The sequence below is a fragment of the Terrapene carolina genome, unplaced genomic scaffold (assembly GCF_002925995.2).
Source record: "Terrapene carolina triunguis isolate 2854851 unplaced genomic scaffold, T_m_triunguis-2.0 Scaffold88, whole genome shotgun sequence".
NCBI classification, from domain to species: Eukaryota; Metazoa; Chordata; order Testudines; family Emydidae; genus Terrapene; species Terrapene triunguis.
The window spans coordinates 42,753,304-42,778,892 of record NW_020664439.1 but is presented as its reverse complement, the minus strand read 5'-3'; the positions used below and the strand labels follow the sequence as shown (position 1 = coordinate 42,778,892).

Sequence of the window (25,589 nt, the reverse complement as noted above, 5' to 3'; positions counted from 1 at the left end):
CCATGCCGTGGCCCACATGCCTTTGTCAAGTATCATTTTAACCCCCCCCAGCGACATCCAAATCTTACCTCTCTTATCAGACCCTCATGGCTTCTCATACATCAGTAGTAACCAAGGTTACCGGCCTGCATCCCTGTTAGTAGCTTCGGCCGTCTTAACCACGTCACTGCTTTGCAAGGGTCTGCTGTGATGACCTTGAGCTAGGCACACGATGCCTCAATTTTTCCTCCATACTGTTTTACTCTTCTCTGCTTTCCCTGCAGCATTTGGTTTCTAATCTTCCCCCCTTTCCTTCCTCTTCTGGATCGTGCTAACTTACCAGTCTTCTCCATTTTCACCCCCGTTTCTTCTCACACAGTGTAAACAGGACACGGAGGCAAATGATGTACACCACAGTCACTAACTAAACAGAACACGTGGTGGCCTGCGTCTCATTTAAACTAATGGGTGTAAATTACAATTAGGCTCATTTTTATAGAAATCCTTTACTGAATTTCCCAAACCAGCTCAACTCAGTATGTGTGACCTGCGAGCTTTCTTGTAGAAATATGGCGATCACAAGTTTCATTCATTGCTATCTGCTTCGTCTCTCATTTCTGTCAGTCTAAGCAGGACTGCTTAGTAAATTGTTTTATTCCAACACCAGCATTTTGGTAACTTCCACCAAGACACGCCCGCTTTTCAAACCTTTTGTTATAAATCACTCGTTTCCGTGGAGTTACCCCAGATATGAATTTGGCTCTGTGTGTCAAGTTAGAGCGATTGGTGCCTGAAGGATGTACAGCTATTGCAAGCTGGCTAAGTGAAGCTAAACTGGGAAGACAGACTGTGATGCTGATGGCAATGATGTATTGTCTCTGTTTCTTTGGGATAGAGCCATTTGATTTCTCTGAAATAACATCCTGGTACATTCCACCTGGGTGCTGCTTTAGCACATCTTTCGAGGCAGGAACATATAGAGCACTTTGCAGGGCTAGGTTTTCTAAGGGCCTCTAAAAATGTCCTTCTTGAGGGGAGAATAGCCTTAATTTTTTAGTAATGCAAGTTGCATTGACTTAAATGCCAAAATCTCAGTGTTTTATTAATAGACCTATTATACATATCAGTACTGGTTGGAATAATACATTATAAATAATACTGATTGTGAGTTATGGCATGGTTTTAATTGAATAATTATTCACAAATAAACATTTTAGTGATCTGAGCTGCTCTGGTAAACAAAGGATGGCCATAATGGTCCATCCAGTATCCTGTCTTGTGACAGTAGCCAGTACCAGATGCTTCGGAGGGGAATGAACAGAACAGGGCAATTATTGAGTGATCCATCCCCTGTCGTCCAGTCCCAGCCTGTGGCAGGGGAAGGTTTAGGAAAACCCAGAGCATGGAGTTGCGTCACTGACCATCTTGGCTGATAGCCATTGATGGACCTATGCTCCGTGAACTTGAAACCAGTTAGACTTTTGGCCTTGACAACATCCCATGGCAATGAGTTCCACGGGTTAATTGTATTGTGTGTGCAGAAGTACTTCCTTTTGCTTGTTTTAAACCTGCTCCCTATTAATTTTATTGGGTGACTCCTGGTTCTTGTGTTATGTGAAGGGGTAAATAACACTTCCTTATTGGAGGGTGGTGAAGCACTGGAATGGGTTACCTAGGGAGGTGGTAGAATCTCCATCCTTAGAGGTTTTTAAGACCCGGCTTGACAAAGCCCTGGCTGGGATGATTTAGTTGGGGTTGGTCCTGCTTTGAGCAGGGTGTTGGACTAGATGACCTCCTGAGGAGTCTTCCAACCCTAATCTTCTATGATTCTATTCGCTTTCTCCACACCTGTCATGATTTTATAAAGCTCTACCATATTCCCCCCCGAGTCATCTCTTTTCTAAATTGAGCAGTCCCAATCTTTCTAATCCCTCCTCATGCACATGTGTCCAACCCTGGTCCTCTCCCTCAGTCTGAACAGAGGGACCTAAACTTCACGAGAGCCTTCTTGTATTTACTCGTTTCAATTTTCATTTCAAAACCTGATGGAGAAAGAACTAGGCTCCATTCATTAGAAGACTGAGTCTGCATGCGTCAGCGTTTGAAATGAATGAATTACTGAGGCTGCCGGGGTTGTTTTGGTGAGCATTGTGTTTTGACAGCATTTAGCACCAGAAACATCAAATGTCTGCATTTCAGATTAGCCTCAGCCTGGGTATTGCTTTCAGAAGAAGAATTTAAAATATCTGTTAATGAATATTGGCTTATCTTTAACAAACCACATTGCTGGTCTACTAAATGGATCTGGGATGGATCAATAAGGGTCAGTTTCTAGGTATCTTAATCACTAGGCCGGTGGATTGAACCCAGCCCAGGTCAGCACTGTTAACTAAAATTTGTTATCGTCTAAAAGGCTTCTCAGTGCCCCTTTATAATGAAAGAGAAGAACTTCAAGCTTGTTCAGTTTGCAGCTGCTGCGTATTAGCTTTGTGCATGTCAGTGAGTCTGCGATGGTGCCCTCAAGTGGCAGGAATAATAAAGGACCAACAAGTTCTCCCTACACATGTTCCAGCAGAGGGCTGTGGAAACCTACGCTGAAAGATCAGGGCTTTGGCCCCTAGGTAGGTGTGAGATCAACAAGTAATTGCATATGTTCTGTGCAGCACGTAGATTGGTTACATCGAGCAGTTATTTGAGGATTTGTTTCCTTTCCACAGTGACCTGAGTGTTTCTCTCTACTAAACAAAGGAGGAAAAAATTAATGTGCATTAAACACACAAAGGAGGAAGTCATTGAAATGATGTCAGGAGGCCTTTCCACAGGTCAGGTGTTACCGTGTTTCTAATTCAAGCAGGAACTGTGCTAATGAGGGTGTTCTATGAAAGGTGCTGCTGAAGGGGCCTCTTCTCTTGCTGTAGTGTCAGACGTAGCCCTGAAAACCTTCCCTCACCTGAAGTTACTATAACTTTCCAAATTTTTTTGTTGGCCCTGTCACTCCCCACGTGCTCACCTCCAACCTCTCCCTTTCGGCTGTGAAGGCGTTCAATACACTCGGCCCAAAGAGTTTGCCGGACATTAGGACTGTAACCCAATTTCCTGGCATTCCATCTGTGTTGTTGCAGCAGCATCATTCATTGTGGCAGACAGACAGAGTCAAAGCACACATCCTTGCACCTCTCCATCTGATCTGACAGGGTGCCCGTGCACAGAGACTGGACGCAGCGTTCCAGCTGGAAGTTGATGGATGATTTGCCCAAACGTATCGGGACTGACAAACTGTTGCAGGGGTTTCTAGTCCCAGTTGGCTGAAAGGTTTGGTAAGATCAAACAGCGCCACTGCGCAGATTTGGGGTTAGTTCCACCCCACACCTTCCTGTAACAGTTTAGCATCAAACAAAATGTCAGCGGTGCTGCTTTTCTGCTCTAAAGCAAATGCGCAGCAGAGCCTTTCTTGAAAGACGTGGCTAGCTACTGACAGGAAACAACTGAGAAGTATTTTTGTTGCATGTGAGACGCAGGAGGTACCTCAGCAATTGCTACAGCCACTGCCCTTCCACTGCCTTCATAGATTTTCAGGCTGTTTGTTTACTTATTTAAAGAGAAAAGAAAATCTTTCTATGTTTTAAAAAGTTTTCTGGCCTTTGAATGCCCTAATTCTCATCAGAGGATAGCAGTAAAAGCAATTGATCTGAGGGAAGGGGTCGCTCAGGGATCCTTCCTGGGCTTAGTATTAATCCTAGCGACGATCACTTATACAGCATCATAACTATGCATGGCACTTTTGCTTCCAGTTTGCTGGTTTGCATCCTGCACTAGATAGGTTGTGGTTCAAAATGGTTACCATCCGATGGCTCTTTGGTGACTTATGTGACGCAGGTGGGGTGGTGGTAAGTCAGGCGATCCCATCATAAAACCACCCACAAGACTGGCCCCCGTGGCCTGCCTCCTGCCCATCACTCCCTGATTCCCTGGGGGAGCCACACACTGCTAGCAGAGCAGGGTGGGAGCAGTCCTTGGGCTCCCCAGAGCATGGATCATGCAAGGGGGAATCAGGTGAGCCCTGCACTCGTGCGAGGGCCAGGCAGCATTTGGCCCTTTGATTGAAATGTTCTTTGGAGCAGGGTAATAAGCTCTTTCTCTTCCCATTTGCCTAGCGCAAATCGCTAACTCCACATGTACCCGTTCATGCCTATGAGTGGTCCCGGCAGGTTGTGATCCCTCCAGGACATGACTGAGGCATGCTGGCGTGAGGAAGCTTTCACTTCTGCCTCCCATGCTGTGCTCAGTCTTGGATTAGACGAGAAGATTTCAGTCTCGGGGACAAATTTATCTGGCACCTTTCCCCAGTAAAACTAATTATTTGACTCTAGGTGTGTGTGTGTGGGGTGACTGATGGAATCTGAGCGGTGCCTTTAATATTGAGCCATTCCTTGGAGCACATTATTGACTAAGTTATAAGCAGTTGCCTTGTTTGTTTCAGGCCTGTCTGGTTTGTGCCCCAGATCTGTCATGATTCTGCGGCAAGACTGTTGGTTTGTGACAATGGGGGGAGGTGCTGCCTGTGCACTGCAGGGGAAACTCGCGCACCCACTGAAAAATCTCCACACTGCTCAAGGAGCCCCTGAGCTCTCTTGGCCGGCAGGGTGAGAGTAGCAGCCCTCCAGGAATACTGGGTGTGCTTGCACCTCACAGAGGGGGGCTCCATGCTGGCCCTGAATAGGCAGATCTGCAATTCCACACATTTAGTAGCTTAGCACCCGCTTGTAGGGACTGTAGCCACAATTCTAGTCCGTATGCTGACATAACATCCATTGAGTGGCTTGCAGCCCCACGGCCTGCCTGTGAGTTGGGTGGGTGTGAGACTCCAATCTCCTTAACTCCCGCGTTGTCCCCCTAATTATTTGGGCCTCCTGCGGGGGGAAGGGTAAATTCCACTCCTTGTGAGAGATAAGTGCACTTGTCCGTCATCAGCATCTTAGGAGAATGAAGCAAAATGCCTAGGCGTGAGGATGGGTATCTAATAACTTGAATTATTTTGCAAAGCAAGGAAGATCTGTACTTCCGCTTCAGTCCCAGTACAAAGCAATATGTGATCCTAAACTGTTCACATCACAGAATTTTGGCAGCCAGTAGCAAGGCAGCCGAGAGATATAACGGATAAAATATTCATGTTTTGTGGAGGCTGCTAACCTGGTGCTGGAAGGAGGAAATTTGCTGGCTTGCCTGCACGCGCAAATCAGTACCAGTTATTCACGCTCTCGACTGTACACTGCATTTTAATCATGGGCTTGGACTATGACACGGAGGAGGCTGGGTTGTGCTGCAGCACAGTTACTCGGAACTGGTCTACCTCCACGTAACCCAGCATCCCCCTTTCATCTATTTTGCAGTCTGGAGGCTGCCAGCATTGGATTCATCATCGTTATAGACCGACGACGGGACAAATGGAGTGCAGTAAAGGCATCCCTGACACGGATAGCAGTAAGTGCCCGGCGTTTGTGTTTACTGCCATTTGCCTACCAGAAAGTAGAACTCTCCTCTGCCCCTTCAGCACAGCGAACGATCTCCTGCACTCCTTTTTAGCTGTTCGTGCAGCATCTTCCCCACCCTGGAGATCTGGGCCAAACTCGGCAGAGACGGGTTAGCCTGTAATAATGAATGCGACCGCCTTGTGTCCTGCTAAATTAGAATGCGAGGCCATTCACTGGGATGACTGTGTGACAAATTGTAATGATTTAAAGTGGGCTGCTCAAGATGAACGAGGTAACAGGCAGTCCCTGTGGTACTTGGAATGGCAGAGGGGCCCACTGGAGACGTCTCTAAAGGCTCATGTTTTCTTGACAGCAGATCTGATAGAAACTCTTTAATGCTGCTTCTGCTTTCACTGGAGAGAGTCAGATTTAAGAAAGTGGTTGTTAGCACTGACGAGCAGCAGATGAATATATGTATTTTATGTAACATGCACTGTATACTGAATGTGCATGCTTACGTGCAATACTTAGTCTAAACTCTAATTCTATAGAAGTTAGAATTATCTGGGTGTCTGAGTTTGATTTAAGTTAATTCCTGGGGATGCAGAATCTCTAACAGAATTTTTTCCATTCCTTGCTCTGTTCAGCTGCCCCCATGGTCCCCAGAGGACCATGTGACACAGACAAATGTCACAGGCTGGTTGTTGTGAACATGGCCACATGTCTGGGGAAGGTGTTGTGTGCCTATCTGAACAAACCCTGGGGGGCAAATAAAACCTTTCCAAGATATGAAGGGTAGATCTGGTCTTTTAATGTGCATATGTCACTCGCCACCTATACTGCAGCGTTTCTCAATCCGTGGGTCAAAGCTGGGTCACCAGCATGTATCAAAGGGTTGAATGGGAAGCCTGGGTGTATGTCAGGTCTGTCCCTGAGGGGTGGGAGGCTCTGGGGGGTGAGGTGAGGTCCGGAGACCCTGGGAAAGATTTGCAGAGCCTGCCCACACTCACCCCGCAGCAGTGGCGCCAGTCCTGAGGGGTGGCTGGGCTTGGCTCTCTGCTCTGGGCATTGCAACCTGGTGCACAGGGTGGCAGTGGTTTGGACCAGCTGCTCCTCAGTCATGATGATAAGGGTGTGGGGGTGTCAGCTGAGTGGCCAAGGCATTATGTGACTCACACAGATTTGGCCTGGCTAGCCCCCGGTCAGGCGGCCTGGGCCAAACCTGAGTGGCGCTGGGACCCCGGAGGTCACAATGCCCGGAGCAAGGGCAGGACAAGAGCAGCCACTATAGTACACACCGTGTACTTATTACATTAGTGTGTGTTATGTATTGTGGGTAAGACATATTTAGTATGCCAGATTTTTTTGTACTAAAGCTATTTACTAGGTTGCAACAGGCCATCTAGGTTTGCAAATGGGCCCTAAGCCCAGAAAGATTGAGAACCACTGTGGTACTAGATGGAATGCCAGCCTTGCTCAAATGTGTGTGACTATGTCGCCCTCTAGTGGCTGCAGCCTAACGAGGAGAGAAGCCCTGATACTATAGTAGTTTAAGGGAGATTCTCCTTTAGTTCAAGTGGCCTGCAAATGTCTGTGTTCTTTGATGCAGAAGGTTCTGAGTTGTGTCCCCGCTATCTGCCCATTTGGTAATATCTAGTTGTGCCGCTTGATCCAAAGCCCACTGAAGCCAGTGGGAGTCATTCCATTGACTTCAGTCGGCGATGGGCCAGGAGCATCGTGGGCGGAACAGATGACAGCCATGCAGTCGGGGCAGCTCCAGAATCATCACTTCCCCCCCACCTTTGCTTGCTTCCTGAGGAATTTCTGAGGCAGAAGGTGTCCAAAATGGCGCTGTGCTCCTTTGTGGGCCTGAGGTCCAATTGCTATGCCCTGTAACATTTGTATGCTCTTTCCAGGGAGCTTTTCCAGGGAACCTGCAGCTGGTCTTTGTCCTGCGGCCCTCCCGCTTTATTCACAGGACAATCGCTGACATCGGCATTAAACTCTATCGAGATGACTTTAAAATGAAGGTACCGGTAAGCATGCACTTTTTGTCCCCGTGGTCTCTGTGTTTCTGTGTCTTCTGTTGCTGAGTGTCAACCAACTTCTCTTTTAACCCTGTTGTTGCAGTTTGATTGCACCGGCAATCGGGGCTCCCCACACACCAACAAGCAGGCCTGAGCGTAGGTCAATTATTAAAAGCCCCAGAAAACACTCAGACAAGATCAAACAAGCCATGATGGGGGCGGGGGGATGTTTCAAATTAACCCCGTTTTCTTGATCAAACGGTTTCTTTGTTCCCTTTTTTGTGTCAGGGACAGATTCACATATTGGGGAGGGGAGGGTAAATGAGTTGTAACCTTTGCACTGGTTTGTTTAAATAGTGTGTATTGATTCTGCTACTATCAGTCACAATAATACCGATGAGTTAACCATGGGAGCGGCCATAGGATGATAAATGGACATGACTTCACATCAAAGTGCAGTCTTGCTCTGAAATGTGATTGTGTAGAATTAACACCTTCTTCCTTAATGGAGCTGCTCCCAGAGTGAATTCAGAGTCGTCTCACTTGAGTGATAAGAATTAATTTTTAGTTCTGCAGAGCTAACGCAGCTGAAAGGGAGTAAGCTGGGTTCTGTTCCATCTCATGGATCACCCACAGATCTGTGTACGTTCTAGTAGGTTATACTTGGGCAAACCAACTGAAGACAGTGGGGTTGCAAATGTGTCACCCAGAGCCTGATTTGGCCTGTAGAACCTTTGTTACAGGTCACAATGTGTGAGAAGGAAAGAAACCAGCTTGACTCTCAGATCCCAGGCAGAGTGTGCAGAGCTGCCAGCTACAACTGATTGTTGTCTGTGTGCTTGTAAATGGAGAACATTTGATACAGAAATCCTTGATAATGAATCAACCTGGAAGCCCACAATATCATTGTTATGGAATCACTTTTCAGAGCAGACCCAGGCTTTCAGTCTTGTTGCCATTAAGTCATAAATGCCAGTGACCTTTTATATTAAGGGAGGTAAAGGATATTGATGGCGCCATCAGCAAAGCAGTCCATCACCATAAAACCCCTATAAAATCTCCTGTCCTGATAAATACTTGTACTATTTTACAAGTGCTCCTTTATAAAAGCAAATACTACAAAAATGGTCCAGATACTGGGTGATTTGGGGTGAATACTGTAGAATAGTTTATTTTTTTCTAGAAGCGTGTCAAAGGGGACACCCACCTGTTGGGTGCCTCCTTGTGGCCGCATGCAGCACTGCAGACTGTTTCCCACTCCTGGTGCCCCCTGTAGGTTGTCAACCTTGTTTGGCGCATTTCAGTGGCTTAGCTCTCTGGCCAGGTCATGCAGTCAAATGAGCTCCTTTTGGGGTAGCAAAGAGTTCAGCAAGAGTCTGTCTGCCCACACCAGGGTCTTCAGCCCTGGCTGTGTGCCCTTGAAATTCAGCCCTTTCCTTGGGCTTCCAAATGAGCCCTGTCCCTTTCTCAGGGCGTGGGTTGGGCCTGTTTCCCCTCCCCTCCCCTCACACACACACACACACACACACACTCCTCTGGGTTTATGCCATTTTGCTGGTGTGGGAACCTGGTCCTGCCCATTACTCTGGGTTCCAACTCAGGGACCCTATACCCAGCAGCTACATACTGCTCAATTCAGTTCATTGCTTTTGCTTCCCTGGGCTTCTTCGCACCTGGCCCCTTTATCCTTCACCCTTAGCTCAGGGCCACGGTTCCCAGCTCCCTCTCTACCTGCAAACCCAGCTATGCAAGTGTAGCCAGAGATAAATAATAATAATAATAAATGGAGATATACCTATCTCATAGAACTGGAAGGGACCTTGAAAGATCATTGAGTCCAGTCCCTTGCCTTCATGAGCAGGACCAAGTACTGTCCCTGACAGTTCCCCCCCCCCCCTCTTGGTTGTTTGTTTTTTTTGCCCTGATCCCTAAATGGCCCCCTCAAGGATTGAACTCGCAATCCTGGGTTTAGCAGGCCAATGCTCAAACCACTGAGCTCTCCCTCCCCTAACCCTGGCTAATCCCCAGGCTCCTTTGGCTGGAGAGGAGCATCCTTCCCTGCTCCTCTGGTCCCAGCCTGGGACTGTCCTGCTATCTATGGCCCCGCAGCTTCTTTCATCGGAGCTGGCTGGGCACTGATTGGCTGTCACTAGCCAATGGACGACCCAGTCTGTGTAGTTTCCGAGATGGTTGCTTCAGCGAGTCCTCTCTAGGCAGGCCTGGAGGACCAACCTTCACTGCTCCTTTCCTCACACATTGCTGTTTCCTGGGACGGGGTGTAATCAGAGCATGGGGGTCTCCTTTAAGGCGCTGTGAAGGCCAGCTGCACCCAGTCACAACGGGCTATTATATTTCCCCTGTAGTCAGTACTTTCCCATAGGCCCTCTCATCCACTAACAATTTGTCAGAGCCCCTGTTGGGTGTCTGCATGCCATGCTATCTGTTTATAATGACTCTTCTGCCCCCAGCCCTCCCCACCACCCAAGGCCTGTTTGTTCATTTCCTTCATTGTATGTTAAATGTGTATAGTTGGGGGAGAGTGTAGTATAATGTGATGCACGTAGTCAATTCTTTGCCAGCTCTGGGGTTTACATATTAAGCCATATTGCCTAAGATTCTTTCAGCTTTGTTCCTAATTGTGTATTTGCCTTTGGATATGGGGTCTCTTATAAATAAAAATGTATAATAGTTATTATTATTTCATATTGCTTTAATTCATATTCTGTACACTGCTGAACCCACTAAGTAAGTAATAACGATTTTACAGGGAGCTTTCATCATGCTTTTATTTAATTGTTTTTCACGGGACTTTTGGTTTAAATTGATTGGCAAAAGAACCCACCTTGCTAGGTCTGGTTGATAGCTCAGTGTTTGGGCCTGATTGCATAGTGGCAAACGTCCACGGACCTCATTACGAGCAGGAGCAGAACGGTTATTGCTTATGTGTAAGGCTAAGATTTTGTCACGGATATTTTTAGTGAAAGTCACGGACAGGTCACGGGCAATAAGTCACGGACAGGTCACGGGCAATAAAGAAAAATTCACAGACGCCTGTGACCTGTCCCTGACTTTTACTAAAAATATCCATGATAAAATGGGAAGGGGCTGGGCAGATGCCCAGTGGCTGGGAGCTTCCAGCCACCTCTCCCCCCCCGCCCCGCCAGCTGTGGCTGGGAGCTGCAGGGTCCCCTGCCTCCCACAGCTGTGTGGAGAGCCGCGGAAATCCCTCTGGGACATGCAGCAGCGGCCAGGGTGCTGCAGAAATCCCCCTGCTGCCGGTAGTGGGGATCCCCTGCCACCGCTGGCAACGGGTGGGGAGCTGCGAGGATCCCCTGCCGGCGACAGGCAGGGAACTGGGGGGGTCCCCCATGCCGCCGCCAGCGGGTGGGGAGCTGCGGGGGTCCCCCATGCCTCTGGCAGGGGCCAGGAACCCCGGGGTACCTCACCCGCGGCAGCTGGGAGCTTGGGGGCACCGCTGCCTTATGCGGTGGGAGTACCTCACAGCTCCCTGCCGCTGCGGGAGGCTGCGGAACTCTGCAGCTCCCAGCCACTAGGGCTGAAGTCCCGGAGGTCTTTGGAAGTCACAGATTCCGTGACCTCCATGACTAAATCGTAGCCTTTCTTACATGTTCATTGTGGGCTGGGCTGGGCCCTGGCCTGTATAGATGTGCAAGGGGGTGGGGGTAGACAGCACAAATGGTCTTGGTTCCCCTTTGTAGCTCAGGTGTAGGGGCAGGTGTGATAGCTACCATCTTGGCCACCACACTGGGGACTGAATCGGGGACCTCCAGAGCTAACACCAACAGTTGCTACAGCTTGAGTTTATGAGCCGAGACTTTGTAACAGTGGCTGTAACAGACTCAGATCCTCCACGGATTGGGCACAGAGGAAGGGGACTTGTAAACATATACTCACCAGTGGGTTACTGTAGGCACAGTCCTTTTGGTACATGAGGACTGGTGGAGTCTAGCCCCAACGCTGTTCCAGGATTCCTAAATGGGACTTGGAAGGGTGGATTGAAAGTGGCTCCGTCTGGACCAACAGAGCTGGGCTCGCACAGAGAGAGCGCACACTGCATCCTGTAACTGGATGGAGTGGTGGGTGCTGCATTCCCTGTGTGCGTGGGTACCTGGTGCCTACCTCAGCCAATCACAAGGCCTATGGGAAGGATGTCTAGCGGGCAAGCTTCCCTCATCTCCACTCCGACGTGGACAGTTAGAGCCTCAGGTTTCATTGAAATATTTGGGCCTTGTCCTTCTCCCATTGATGGCAGCGGTGCAGGTTTGTGTTGGGGAATTATAGTCCTAAAACCAATACAAATACCCATCTTTTATTCCATTGTCAAATTAAAGATGAAAAATGTTCCCATCACACCCCGCAAGAGTGACAGAACGCTGCTTATAAAAAGGCATGCTCCTGTCCTCAATTAGCTGCAAGATATTTCCACAGCAGCTGCTGCATCAGATGTCGCTCCCCTGACAGGGACGGGTTTGCTACAGCATTACATTTCCCAACAGTTCAGCCTCCTTCATACTCATTGAATCTTTTAAGAGAAAAATAAAGATTCCGCTTCCAATGCTGGGGGGGGGGTTGAAATCAGAGTTAAGAACTTTGACATCTGGGAGTTGAGGGTGCTCACAGGATGGGGCACTGAGTTATTCATTATTATTCATATCATCATAGAAGGATGATGCAGCTGGTTTACAGATGGAGAAACTGAGGCATAGAGCAGTTATGGCCTACGTAACTTTCATTGATTTTTAGATTCCTCCATATTTGGGTACCCAGCTTCACACACCGTGGGGCCTGATTTTTGGAAGTGCTGAGCACCCGCAGCTCAGGCTGAAGTCTGGGGGAGCTACGTGTGTCCGTCATCTTTGAAAATGAGGACCAAAGCGTCTCAAGTTGGGCGCCCAAAATCAGTGGAGACTTTTTAAAACAATGTCCTCCCAAGTGTCTTGCTGGCGATTGCCCAGTGAATCAGTGTCAGATCCAGGAAAAGAACCCAGTTGCCCTATCCACCAGATCACACTAGTTGTCCCTTCGCCTTTCAGCTGTTTGGAGATTTGTATAAATTAAAGAAAGACATTGGGCTGGCCACAGTAGTTTCATCATGCAGTTCCTAGGTGGTGCATTTCCTCTGCAGAGCGGCAGCTGAGTTAGGATTAGACTATAGAGGCTGACACAAAATATGCTGCAAACATGAAAAGGAAAAGTAGGGTAGATATAAGATACAGTATGTAAACATGATTTATAAAATGGGTGTGCCAAGTTAAACCAGTATTTGGCTGGGTGGGAACCATGGCTTGTTTCCCAGGCATAATGTAGCAATACTGGATCATGCCTGGGTTTATCTGAGCTGAGCCAGTTCAGGACACTGAGCTGAATTCAGGAAGTAGCTCCAGGATCTTCCATGAGAGGAGGTGCAGCTCAATGACCCTTCGTTCTGGCTGCTGAATACTGAAGCTGAATAAAGTGAAGTTGCCTTTACAGCATACTCAGTCCATTAGGAGAGACTGATGTATGTCCGTGCAGTTGACAATTCTACAAACTTCCCACTTCCCCAGCTTTGCAACCTCGGTGTAATTTGACTCCGCTCACATAGACCCCAGCACTAAAAACTGACAGTTTTGCCTCAAAAATATGCCCCCTCCTGCCCCATCTTCATTGCTAAACAATTTATCCAGGCCCTCATAATCTCTAACCTAAGCTACTGCACCCTCCTCCTGTCCTGCCTCCTCAACACCAGCCATGGTGGCCTCTTCATTCTGTTTGAAGACAATGGGAATTGGGGGTGTTTCGAGCATTACAGGACAGGGTCCGTAGCATGCTGGATGGCTCCCATGCTGCATGATTTACCTGGCTCTGGGCTGGCACTCTGCCTGGCTACGTTAACAGCTTTGCTGTTGGCCCAACGTGCCAAGTGCATCAGGTAAAACCCTTCCCATGTGTTCGAAGTACATGCCAGTGTGCCATGGTGATGTCAGTAGAAGACTGGAGCAGCAGAACACTGTCACCAAGTCAGCAGCAAAACCGTTCAGACTGATGTTTCTGAAGGGACTTGCAGTTCCCAATCAGCTCACAGACTTCACGCTCCAGGCTGATGCTAATCCAAACTGAGCTAGTCTCTAAAAACAACAAGGAGTCCGGTGGCACCTTAAAGACTAACACATTTATTTGGGCATAAGCTTTCATGGGTAAAAAACCTCACTTCTTCAGATGCAACCTCAGAAGTGAGGTTTTTTACCCACGAAAGCTTATGCCCAAATAAATCTGTGAGTCTTTCAGGTGCCACCAGACTCCTTGTTGCTTTTGTGGATACAGACTAACAAGGCTACCCCCTGATATTTGAGCTAGTCTCTGTGAACCTCCTAACTTGCAACATCACAAAGCAGGCTCTGGACGAACATTCTGGGCATAGCTTTTCTTTTGACTTGACTCTTTTTAATGTGTTTCATTTGGGTGGATGAAACATCCCATGACATCACACTAGGCACAGAGTTGACTATGGCAGGATCCTTGAGTTCAGGGTCCAGGAGCCTGAGGATCTCAAAGCACTCAAAGATTGGTGAATTAAACCTTACAACCTGTTTGAAGCATCTAATCTAATCTAATTTATTGGATGTATAAAGTGCTAGCTAACAGAGTACCTGAGGTCATGATCCTGCATTTATCTCCACACAGGTGCAAGCGTCCATCCACAGTGAGTCAATTTCAGGATCATGCCCTGAGCAAGCTGCTGTTATCTCCACTGTATAGCTTGGGAAACAGAAGCACAGAAGGGTTAAGTGACTTGTCCAAGGTCACGCAGCAGAGCAGTGGCAGGGATAAAACCAGAACTCCCGTTTCCCAGTCCTGTGCTCTTAATCCCTACATCATACTTCCTTTGTTAACACAGAGGGCTGCGAGTCAGGAGACTTGGGTTCCATTCCCAGTTCTTTACAATGTGAGTCATTTAGGACATGACTTTCAGCGACGCTGAGCATCTCCCATTGACTTCAGATGGAGTTGTGGGCAATCAGGATGCCTGAAAATCAGCCACTTAACCTCTCTGTTAAATAGGGGTAATAATGATACCTACTAGCTACCTACCTACCTCATAAGGGCATTGTGCAGATCCATTAATGTTTGTAACCCGCTTTCAGATCCTTAGATGGAAGGTGCTATAGGAGTCTAATATATCAATTTCTGAAAGGGACATTTATACCCAGTGGCCGCTCCCACTGCCTGTTTCCCTCCAGCCTGTAGCAATAAAAATGGCCTTTGACGTTCCAGTTCCCTTTCTGCTCCACGTGGTCGGGTCCAGCGGCCTGAAATAAACACTCTGCCGAAATGAACAACTGAGGATTTGCCGAATGAGTCCATTCTAATCGGCTTACCCCCATAACATTATCCATCATCTGAGGGTTTTAAGGGCATAACTACCAATAGGCTTAAAAGCGTCAAATAAAGCCTGGCCAGGGGACTGGTTGGTTCACAGGATTAGAAATGGGTTATGGAGATTTTCAGAGATTTTTATGGAGTCTCTGGTCTGAATCTGGCCCAGGCTGGTACCATCGTGACTGGCTGACTTTTCCAGCTGCTGGCAGTTTGTAGACCTACAACCAGAGGGGTCTTATTTGAGTTCCTTGTGGGCTTGAGTCCTGTTAGCAACATCAGCAGAGAAGCCAAGAATCAAATGGGGAGGAAGACTGAGTTACTCTCTGCCCAGATGCTCTGTCCATGTCGCAGCATGTTGTGACAGGGACGCGAGGAGAAACATTATTGACACGTTGTGTATGCTCTGTACGTGGAGGACTTCAGTTTCCAGGGCCCTTAATCCGGTACCTTTCTTATGTGCTTCTCTCCATGCCAAAGCTCCCCTCTACTGATTAGCCTTCATTTGCATTTTAATACATTTCTAAGCTGTGGCTGATTATGCTTTATTGGCTAAGGCAAAGTAAACTGTCTTTCTCAACCTGCTGTATAAAACTCAGCCCATGCCCCGTGTAAAGTTCATGTTTGCCTTCAGCCCAGTGTATGGCTTTATTAACAAAGTAAACAACAATCAGTTAAACAAGAGCAACTCAACCCTTCTCCACAGGCATGGCTGCTCCTACGATTCCTCCTGCAGAGCTGCTCAGCCCATACCACATATCCTCTATCCTCAGACACCCACTCCCATCTCCCTTTTCTCCAGGTGGAATAACAACCCACTAGCACAGGAGGTTTGCAGAATCCCCTTAACTTTCCCCAAAAGGATCAACACTTGCTAGCAGGGTGGGGTGTTTGAGGCAAATCCAGCCAAAGAGGAAAAGAGCTAAAGAAAAGCTAGATTATATGATTACATTGACTGATGCAGCAAACAAGGGTGTTTTATGTATTTAGTCAAAATCTGGTATTTCAGATGTCTAATTGTGCTTACCCATCACCTCCATGTTGCTGCTCAAGTCATTGTGCATTCCAGCTGCTAAGAAAACAACACTGTACATTTAAATGTGTGTTATTTGCATAACTGCTTGTGTGTGATTGTAGCAGAAAATTTGGGTCGATGTTCTGAAAGATATGCTGTGGGAATTATTGCGGGAGAAGTTCTATGGGCTGTATTTTACAGGAGGGGATCCCAGTGGTCCCTTCTGGCCTTGGAGTCTATGAAATCCATGAATCTGAAAGCTTAATACAAATCTGCCTTTCTTTCATTGTGCAGTTCTAGTTTTTAAGGTGTGCTGGGAAGGTCGCTCCTGTAAGGGTTAGAGCAGGGAAATAGGAATCAGGACTCATGACACCGGGGTATATGAGGAGTAACTTCACTGAACTCAGTGGAGTTACAGTGGTGTAAATTAGAGGAGAATCAGACCTTCGGCGTCTAGTCTCAGCACGCCCCTTGGCATACTTGTAGGACCTCCCTGTCCCTTGATTTCCCTGTCTGTAAAATAAATATTTATCTACATATCACAGAAGTGCTCAGATGAAAGTGCAGATATACATTATAAATAATGACAAATTATTGGCTTTGTTGGAACTGCTCAGGGTCTAACTCAGCATGGAATTTGGCCATACACATATAAGGTGAATAGGGAACCTAGGAGGAAGGATCTAAAGTGCAGTGTTATCTCTCTCAATTAATACGTTGTGTTTGGATTCATCATTGCAGATCATCATGTTAAATTCTGTTTCTGATCTACATGGCTATATTGACAAAAGTCAGCTAACTCGGGAGTTAGGGGGAACCCTGGAATATGGCCACAGTCAATGGATACACCATCGAACTGTGAGTATTGTGTCTTGTACTCATTCAATTCTGCATCCTGAAGTCTCCAGGCGATGATTTCAACTTAAATATTAAAGGATGATTCTCCAGTTAAAGTTAGGCCTGTGACTTTTATTAGAGCTTGATGGAATCTACTCACCCAAATCCACTACACAATGGAGGGAGAAAAGACCCTCCAAAATATTGTAGGGGCTTGGCAAGACTGGTGTGGGAAGCTTACATCCAAATGCTTCTCTGTAGTAGGATCCCAATTCAACACAGCCTCTCTATGCAGCAAAGCAATGAGACTTCAGCACATGGTTAACGTTAAGCATGTACTTAAGTGATTTCCTGAATCAGAGCCTAAGAACCTCACTTTAACGAGAATCAAATATTCCTGTGTTTGTGAGGGAAAAAACACTGAAGCCACTGGATTTTATTTTTACTCCTGGGGGAATTCTGCGCCAAAAATTAAAAATTCTGAATAAAAAAATTTAAAATTCTATGCACAATATTTTAAAATTCTGCAAAATTCTGCATATTTTATTTGTTAAAATAACGCAATATAATCACTCTGGTTTCAATTATTTTGATAATTTATTTAAACCTACAGTACAATGGATGGCGAATGGGAGTGGGGAGCATTGGAGGAAATCCCCAACCCCCCTTTGTCTAATAGTAATGTAGCTAGTATTGACCCTTTACTTCTAGTTATTAGTCAACAAATATATGCAGCCATATGCTCAGTGTTACATCATAGGCAACTGAAGAGCAAGTGAGGGCTGGGGACTCAAACTCACAATTTATATTGGCTACTGACCATCTCCAAAGAGGTCAGTAGCAAACAGTTCCTGGAGCACATTTTGATAGGAAATTTTTTCAGTTCAAAAATTTAGACCAGTTCTAATCGCTAAAGCACCATAAGCATTTATAAGGCCATACTGTCCTTTACAATAAGACTTCTTTACACCACTCTGACAATGTAAAGGAGACTTAAAATTTTTACACCTGTTTTATACTCCTGGGAGAATTCACTAAGAACAATGGGAACAATTCACTAAGCAGGCAGGCTGCTACATTCTGCTCTGCCTGAGGGGACAGAGCCTGCCCCACACCTACCTCCTCAGAAACACCCCCAAAGCCCTGCCCCTCCACGCTGAGCATACCACAATAGTGAGTGAGAGGGACAAGTTATCATCCTGGCATCCAACCTTTGCGTCTTCACTGACTTCACTGGAGTCACTCCTGCCTTACACCAGTGCATAGGCACCATCTTTATGAGTTGCTGGGGGGTGCTGGACCCCTGCTCCACCCCAGGCCCTGCCCCTACTCCACCCCTTCCCCCAATCCCTCGCCCTGCCTCTGTTCCGCCATGTTCCGCCCCTTCCCCCACAGCGCCTCCTGCACACTGCTGAACAGCTGATCCACAGCGGGCAGGAGGCGCTGGGTGGGAGGGGGAGGAGCTGAATGGGGGGGGGGGCTCCCGGTGGGTGCTCAGCACCCACTTTTTTTTTCCTGTGGGTGCTCCAGCCCCAGAGTACCCATGGTGTCGGCGCCTATGCACCAGTGTAAGAATGAGATCCTCCTGGCCCCATTGACGTCAATGGGAGTTTTATCACTGACATCCGTGGGACCAGAATTTCACCCTAAGAAAGAAGCAAAACAGGCCCCGAGTCTCAATGGTACTGAAGAGATACCTTTATGAAAGACAAGAAGTTGTTGTCCCTTCCGGAGAGGGTGACACATGTGGATTATTTGCGGGCTTTGCAAACGGTCACAAACTTGCAATGTCATTCAGTTTAAAAAAAACTTAGCTAAAGGAAAGTCTGTATTGTGTATTATGGACAGAAGATGCTAAGCAGGGCACATATGTGGTATAGATACTGTGTCTGAGTTTTGGAGGGTTTATTGGTTAAAATTTTTCTCTGCCCCTTTTTTAACAGTCGCCCAATATTTGTTTTACACTGAGCACATAGCATGCAGCTCACATAGTTGTTAATCTAGAATTTCAGCCTTCACCGGAGCAGGGAATCTTACAGCAATCAAGCTAGAAACTACCACCTATGCATTGCATACCTGGCCTTGACAACTTCCTGAGCACAATTGTAACCAGCTTGGTCCGAGTGCAAACATTTGGGAGAGAGAAAGCAAAGTAGGACTCGCTAGCAGCTATAAGGAATGCAATCTCTGCTTGTGCCTAAATAAAGTAGGGCAGTGTTCTTGTAACATGAAGAAAAAAATCTCATGCAGCTACTTGATGCACGATAAAAAGCTTTTTGTCACAGCGGATGAGTTTGATCAAAGTATTTCACCCTGAAAAACTAGTATGGGAGTGAGTGGTTTGAAGTGTTCGCATGCTTCTTTCCATAGCCTTCAGAACTCTCACTTTCTTCTTAAAAAAAAGAAAAGAATTGATCAGTCTCGATTTGGTTGTGAGAAATAGTGAGAAATGTGTAGGAGCGTTCAAGGGGTGGAAGGGCAACAATACTCAAAGTTGTGTTAAGTTTTCAATAATGATACGGCAGTGGTTCCCAAAGGAGGCATGGAGGAACATTCAGGGGGTGCTGCAGGGCCCGGGCTAGCCCCTAAGGAGGGTAGAGAAGGAGCATCACCTAGTCCCGCTCCGCCTCCATCTGCAGCTCCGCTCCCAGCCACGGCCCCAACCCCACCCCCAGCCATGGCCCCCAACCAATGGCTTCCGCTCCCGGCCCCAACCTCAGCCCCCTTACCCCTGTTCATGCCCCTCTTCCCCCCCCCCCCCGGAGCCCCAGCCCCGCTTCTGGTCCCAGCGGTGGGTGAGCGTGGATGAGGTAAGGGGGGGGCCACGACCATGAAAAGTTTGGGGGCCATTGCAATACAGGCAAAGGACTGGAAGGGGATGACTGTGGAATATTGCTTCAAGTACAGATGGGCATTCTGGATTTGTATATCCTGATACGTGAGATGTAGACAGATATTCTCCCTCAGTGAGGATCTGACTGTAAAAACATTAACCAGAAAAGGCCTTGCTGAGTACTTCAGTGTCCCCTCAGCCTAGACAAGGCCTTACATAAATGCTTTCAACATTGCAGAATATTCTAGTGGGCTTCACACAGGACTGGGAGCCAGGATTCTTTAAGTTCTAATCTTGGCTCCCACACCGACACCCTGTGGCTTTGGGCAAGTCACATTAGCTCTGGGAATTTCCCCAGCAGGGAAATGGAGGTGATTGCAATTGTTGATCTGCCTCATGTAATGATGCGCTGCCTGGGTTGTCAGCAGGACTAGCACCTGGGATCTTCAGCACCGAACGCTACAGCTTGAGCTAAAGGACTAACTCCATTAGCTAGTAGCAGTATTAACCTATTATCCCATAGCGGACCATCCACTAGAGCAGCAGTTCTCAAACTTCATTGCAAAGTGACAAAAATTATTACACGACCCCAGGAGGGGGGACCAAAGACCGAGCCCGCCCGAACCCCACCACCTGAGCCCCACCATGAGTGGGGGGAGCAAAGCTGAAGCCCAAGGGCTTCTGCCCTGGGCAGGGGACATGTAACCTTAGCCTGGGCAGTGGGCCTTTGGCTTTGGCTTCAGGCCTGGGAGATGGGGCTTGCGCTTTGGCTTCAGACTTGCTGGGGCCCATGGCCAAAACCAGCCTTGGCAACCCCATTAAAATGGGGTCCCGATCCACTTTGGGGTCCCAACCCACAGTTTGAGAACCCCTGCACTAGAGGGAGACGTGACACCCTTCACCACTATGTTACTTTCACCACTTCAGAACATGGTACCATACACTAAGACAGGGGTCGGCAACGTTCGGCACACGGCTCGCCAGGGTAAGCACCCTAGCAGGCCGGGCCAGTTTATTTACCTGCTGACGCGGCAGGTTCGGCCGATCGCGGCCCCCACTCGCCGCGGTTCGCTGTCCCGGTCCAATGGGGGCGGCAGGAAGCGGCGCGGGCCGAGGGATGTGCTGGCCGCGGCTTCCCGCCGCCCCCATTGGCCCGGGACGGCGAACCGCGGCCAGTGGGGGCCACGATCGGCCGAACCTGCCGCATCAGCAGGTAAATAAACTGGCCCGGCCCGCCAGGGTGCTTACCCTGGCGAGCCGCGTGCCGAACATTGCCGACCCCTGCACTAAGAAATACCATTGAACTGTGAAATAACCAGCTCTGTATAATGCTGCTGCTGTTCCAGGCCATTGAGAACTTTGCCATGACGGTGAAAACGACAGCACAGATGCTACAGACCTTTGGGACGGACCTGGCAGAGACTGAGCTTCCCAACGATGTGCAGTGCACGGAGGACCTCCTCTCCTCCCACACAGAGCACCACAACAAGCTGAAGGTGAGTAATGCTGCGTAACAGCCCTGCTCCCTGGTGCCATGTAGGATTTCCCATCTGCATTGATTCAGCCTTCACTTGCTCCAGGGAGGAGTGAAAAATAAAGTGCCATTATTTTTTCCCCACTTGCTACATAACTAGTAATTACCTAATGCACTTTAGGAAGCTACAGAAGCCGGCATTAAATTAATGCTAGAGGCTGGCCAATAGATGTGCTAGAATAAGAGTCCTGACTTTTTGGGGTTGCCTGGTAGAGGACTGGCTGTTCCTGTGCAGGTTGAAGGCAGAATGGGTACAAGTTTTACCTCATGCTGTAGATTGGCTCTAAAAGTCAGTTTTGCCTCGTTCCTTTCAGACGGCAACGCCTGGCATTAACAATCTCACTTACCACGTTATGGCGGAGTGGTCTAAGAAATACCCACGCTCCCTGGCTATGCTAGTTTCTTTCAGGAAACCTGGCAGCTCAGAGCAGGTGTAGATGACGTGGAGGTAGAAAGCACCAGTGTTTCTCTACTCCAGCACTGCCATTGTTATTAACACCAGGGCTAGTGCCAGAGGTGGAGAGTTCCCCAAAAAAGGCTGATACCGACGAGGCCCCTCAAAACACACAGTCACATCCTGGCAGCGTCATCCGAGGCCTTCTATGGTGAATAAAGTGTGCAGTTTACTGTGTGTGTGTGTGTGTGTGTGTGTGTGTGTGTGTGCGTGCGCACATTCGTTCATGTTCCAGAAGAGAACTTAAAAAACAAGGTCTTGTTTGCTGTGTGTACTCATACAAAGGGTATGTCTACCGTGCAATATACGCCCAATATACGTTGTTAGAACTCAGATGAGCAGAACTTGGGTTTGTTAACCTATGGCTTGAGCATCTACACTCGTTTGTAACCCCAGCTTAGGAACTGTTGAACCCTGGGTCCCAGCCTGGGGCTCCAGCACCTACAGTACATTATGCAGCCCGAGTCCAACCACTTGTATCCCAGAATTCTTCCCAATATGTGGCCACTCTAGCCCTTAGTTTGTGGTGCAGTGTAGGAAAACTTGTCTGTCCAGAGGACAAAGAAGGTCGACCCGAGGGATTGTGGGATGCTTTTGGTGGACTCCCAGAGCGCGAGTCCAGGGGGGCTGTGTCTACACTGCAAACCAATAGGACTTGAACCCAGGATCCCAGCTTGACTCAGGCTCAGACCCTCCACCCATGTAGGGTCTTGGGACCGAGCCTTGTGTTAGAGCAATTTATGGGTGGATGTAACGGGGGCTAGGGTTGAGCCTGAGTTCAACTCCTGGGCTTACACTGCAGTGTAAACATACCCTAAAAATCCCATGGTAGAGTTCTGAAGAATAGGGTTTTCTCCCTGGTATCTTGGGCCCAAAATATCCCTTTTCCCTTATGAGATGAAGTACACCCAGCTGCTGTCCTATCCCCTTGGAAGATGCATATCAGTGGGGCTACGTGTATAAAGGACACAATCCCATGTGCCTTCAGCATGCAATGTGGCTCTCAGCACATGGCACGATCTGACCCATAGTTTGTAAAGTGCTTTGGGATCCTTGAAGCCGCTGCGTGTTGAGGGGGTCTAAGCTGTGAATGCACCCAGAGGCTTTGTAATGGGCGCGTGCTCTGTAGATTTAAAACATGTATACGTAAGCGTAGAATATTACTAATTATTCTTGTTCTATTGTACATTGAACCAGAGTTTTCAGCACAGACGAGTGCAGGCTGCAGCTGTAAATGTTTGTGCCGCATCTCTGCTGAGCCTGAAGCTTAGCTGGGCGATGCAGATTGGGAATTGGATGGCACTTGAATGTTTCTGAATGGTTGCTACAGTTGCATCGATAAGGGTTGAAACACCCTCCCTGCACATTAGTGCACAAAGGTTAAAACCACAGGAATGTGGCTGTTATTGCAGACCTATTGCACTCTTACGGCAAGCCATGAAGTCCACTTGCTGGTGGGAATTCTCGGGAACCTAAATCCCTGTCTTCCAGGCCACACGTGTGGTTGGGGGATGCCTTAAAATTCAATGAGATCCTCTCTCTCCTTGGAGTTGAACAGAATCATTTTCTCGCTGCATTTCAGCTCTTGCATTCTGAGTGGATTTTTTCAGCTGTTGGACAGGTCCATTGTGTGCTTTCGGGCTTTGCAGCTGCATCCACTGGACTGCCCGTACCACACCTTTCAGGAGATTCTGATAGGATCTTGGGCAGATGCAGCTGACTTCAAAGCGGTGTTATTGATAGAATAGGATTAACAGGAGTCTCTCTCACTAGCACTCCTACCATTCGGCAAACCTAGAGCTGCAGAAATCACTGACTCCACTCCTGCCACCGAATTCACTCTATATTTTCCACTGTTTTTCTTTGTCTTTCCCTTGCATGTTTGTCTGAGGGCTCATAATAGCATGTAGATTTAGACAGCGCTTTAGCTTTTCAAAGCATTGAGCAGACAGAAACTAGTTAATAGGAAGAGTTGAAATTAGGAGACTGGATATTGTTCTTTTTCGCCTAGATCTATTCTGTCCTTTGGCTGGGACACAACGGCGGCGTAGTAGGGCCAGACGGTGCTCCACTGAAATCAATGGGAGCTTTGCCATTGACTTCTGCAGAAGCAGGAGCAGACCTTAATTAGTCAATGTGCTGTTGAGATGGCTGTGGCAGAGGTAACTGTACTAGAAGGATGCTAAATAGTTATCTGAGTGAACTGAAGTGAGCGTCCTCTGCTGAATTGCATTGCCTTCTCTTGGCAGCCTTGGAAGTACAAAAAGAACAGGAGTACTTGTGGCACCTTAGAGACTAACAAATTTATTAGAGCATAAGCTTTCGTGGGCTACAACCCACTTCTTCGGATGCACGAAAGCTTATGCTCAGATAAATTTGTTAGTCTCTAAGGTGCCACAAGTACTCCTGTTCTTTTTGCGGATACAGACTAACACGGCTGCTACTCTGAAACTTGGAAGTACAGCATTCTGAAATCAGTCCTGAAGTCTGCATGGAATAGATTGATGAAAGCTACGGTTGCCACCCATCTGGTTTTCACCCGGACAGTCTGGGTTTGGGCTGGTGTGTCTGGGTGCCATTTGACAAGCCCTGGTGTCTGGCTGGTTTTTTTTTATCTTTGGAAAAGGTGGCAACCCTAAGCGGAAGGAAGAAGGCAGCGCAGCAGCTGCCACCGCCGTCTCCGGGGCCAGGCTGCTCGCGGTGTGCAGGGGCGGGGCCTTGGGGGAAGAGGTGGAGAAGGGGGTGGGGCCTAGGGGAAGAGGCAGAGAAGGGTGGGGCCTATGGGAAGAGGCAGAGAAGGGTGGGGCCTTGGAGGAAGAGGCAGGGCAGGGGTGGGGCCTCGAGGGTCCAGTTACCAGCCATTAGAAAGGGGGCAACCCCCATGAAAGCGTAGGGCCTGATTCACAGCCCAGTGAAGTCAATGGAAAGACTTCCACTGATTTCAGTGGGATTTGGATCAGGCCCCTATTCTGGGGATAATTAAAGATGGGAGCATGCCAAGTAAGGTAACTCAGTGTCTCAGGAGCTTTGCTGCAGAAAGCGGAGGCAGATTGCGTCAATGAAACTAATTCAGATACATAACCGGAGGAGGAAGATCTGTTATTAAAATTTTGTCTGAAGGAGGGAAGCACTAAAACGAAATTGATTTTTTATTAATTCACAAAAATAGATGAAACAGCTCTCAGCCATCTTGTTATTCCCTCTTCCTGGACTCCTTCCCTGAGCGCCCTCTAGTGTTCTCAAATAGCTACTGCATCAGCTCACTCCTGCTCTGTTCAGTTAGCATTGACTACAGCATCCGGCACCTCCAACGATTTAAAATGAAGGCGACTTTCCTTTGTGCAGCCCAGCTCAGCCTGAGAGTGAGAATGAAGCCCAGTGAGACAAAAACTTATGCAAATGTAGCAAAGACTATTTAACGGAAATCCTCACAAGACTTTAAAATGCGTTTCAGAGCAATTTTATGCTCTAGTTCCTTACTGTGCCATCCCACACAAAAGGAGCACGCTATAATTCAAACCCAGCCACAGCCGCAAATTGCACAAGGCCACCGGTGATACCGAATCAACCTCCTTTTAATCTCTGGTCAAAACAAACTTTAAACAACTACTCACTTAGTGCCTCTACTTACCATCCACCTTGGGTACTTATCTGGCCCCAATTACCACAGTACCTGAGCACCTCACAATCTTTAATCTGTTTATCCTCACAGACCCCCTGTGAGGTTAGGGCAGTGCTCAGGGTGGATTTGATTTAAACCACTAGTCAGGAAGACTCGATTTAATCATGGATTTCTATGGAAAAGTGCGTTCTTGTTGGTTGTTATAACCTTAATACATATTCTTCACAACTTATACATAGATAGATACTGCCGCGGGGGGAGGAAGCGGCCACGCACGTGGCGCTTGGCGGCTGCAGCTCTGGCGCTCGGGCCCGGGCCTGCTACGGGACCCAGCAGCGCACACGCTGCGCCCAGCCCCTGGCCAGTCATGTCTGGGCTGGCTGCCCAGCTGGTGCAATCCCGCGGGCGGCCCCCGGGGCGGAGGCATCGGCAGCCTTGTT

At 48.0% G+C, this 25,589-nt stretch overlaps 1 protein-coding gene across 1 annotated transcript in view; it reads left to right on the top strand.

Moving 5' to 3' along the window:
* Window positions 1-25,589, top strand: part of MCF2L2 (MCF.2 cell line derived transforming sequence-like 2) — a 227,558-nt gene that overhangs the window by 40,232 nt on the left and 161,737 nt on the right. The window contains exons 4-7 of the mRNA XM_029911105.1: window positions 5,370-5,460; window positions 7,367-7,486; window positions 16,611-16,727; window positions 20,886-21,035. Of these exons, the coding sequence (XP_029766965.1) occupies window positions 5,370-5,460; window positions 7,367-7,486; window positions 16,611-16,727; window positions 20,886-21,035 (478 nt within the window). The remainder of the gene's footprint in view (window positions 1-5,369; window positions 5,461-7,366; window positions 7,487-16,610; window positions 16,728-20,885; window positions 21,036-25,589) is intronic.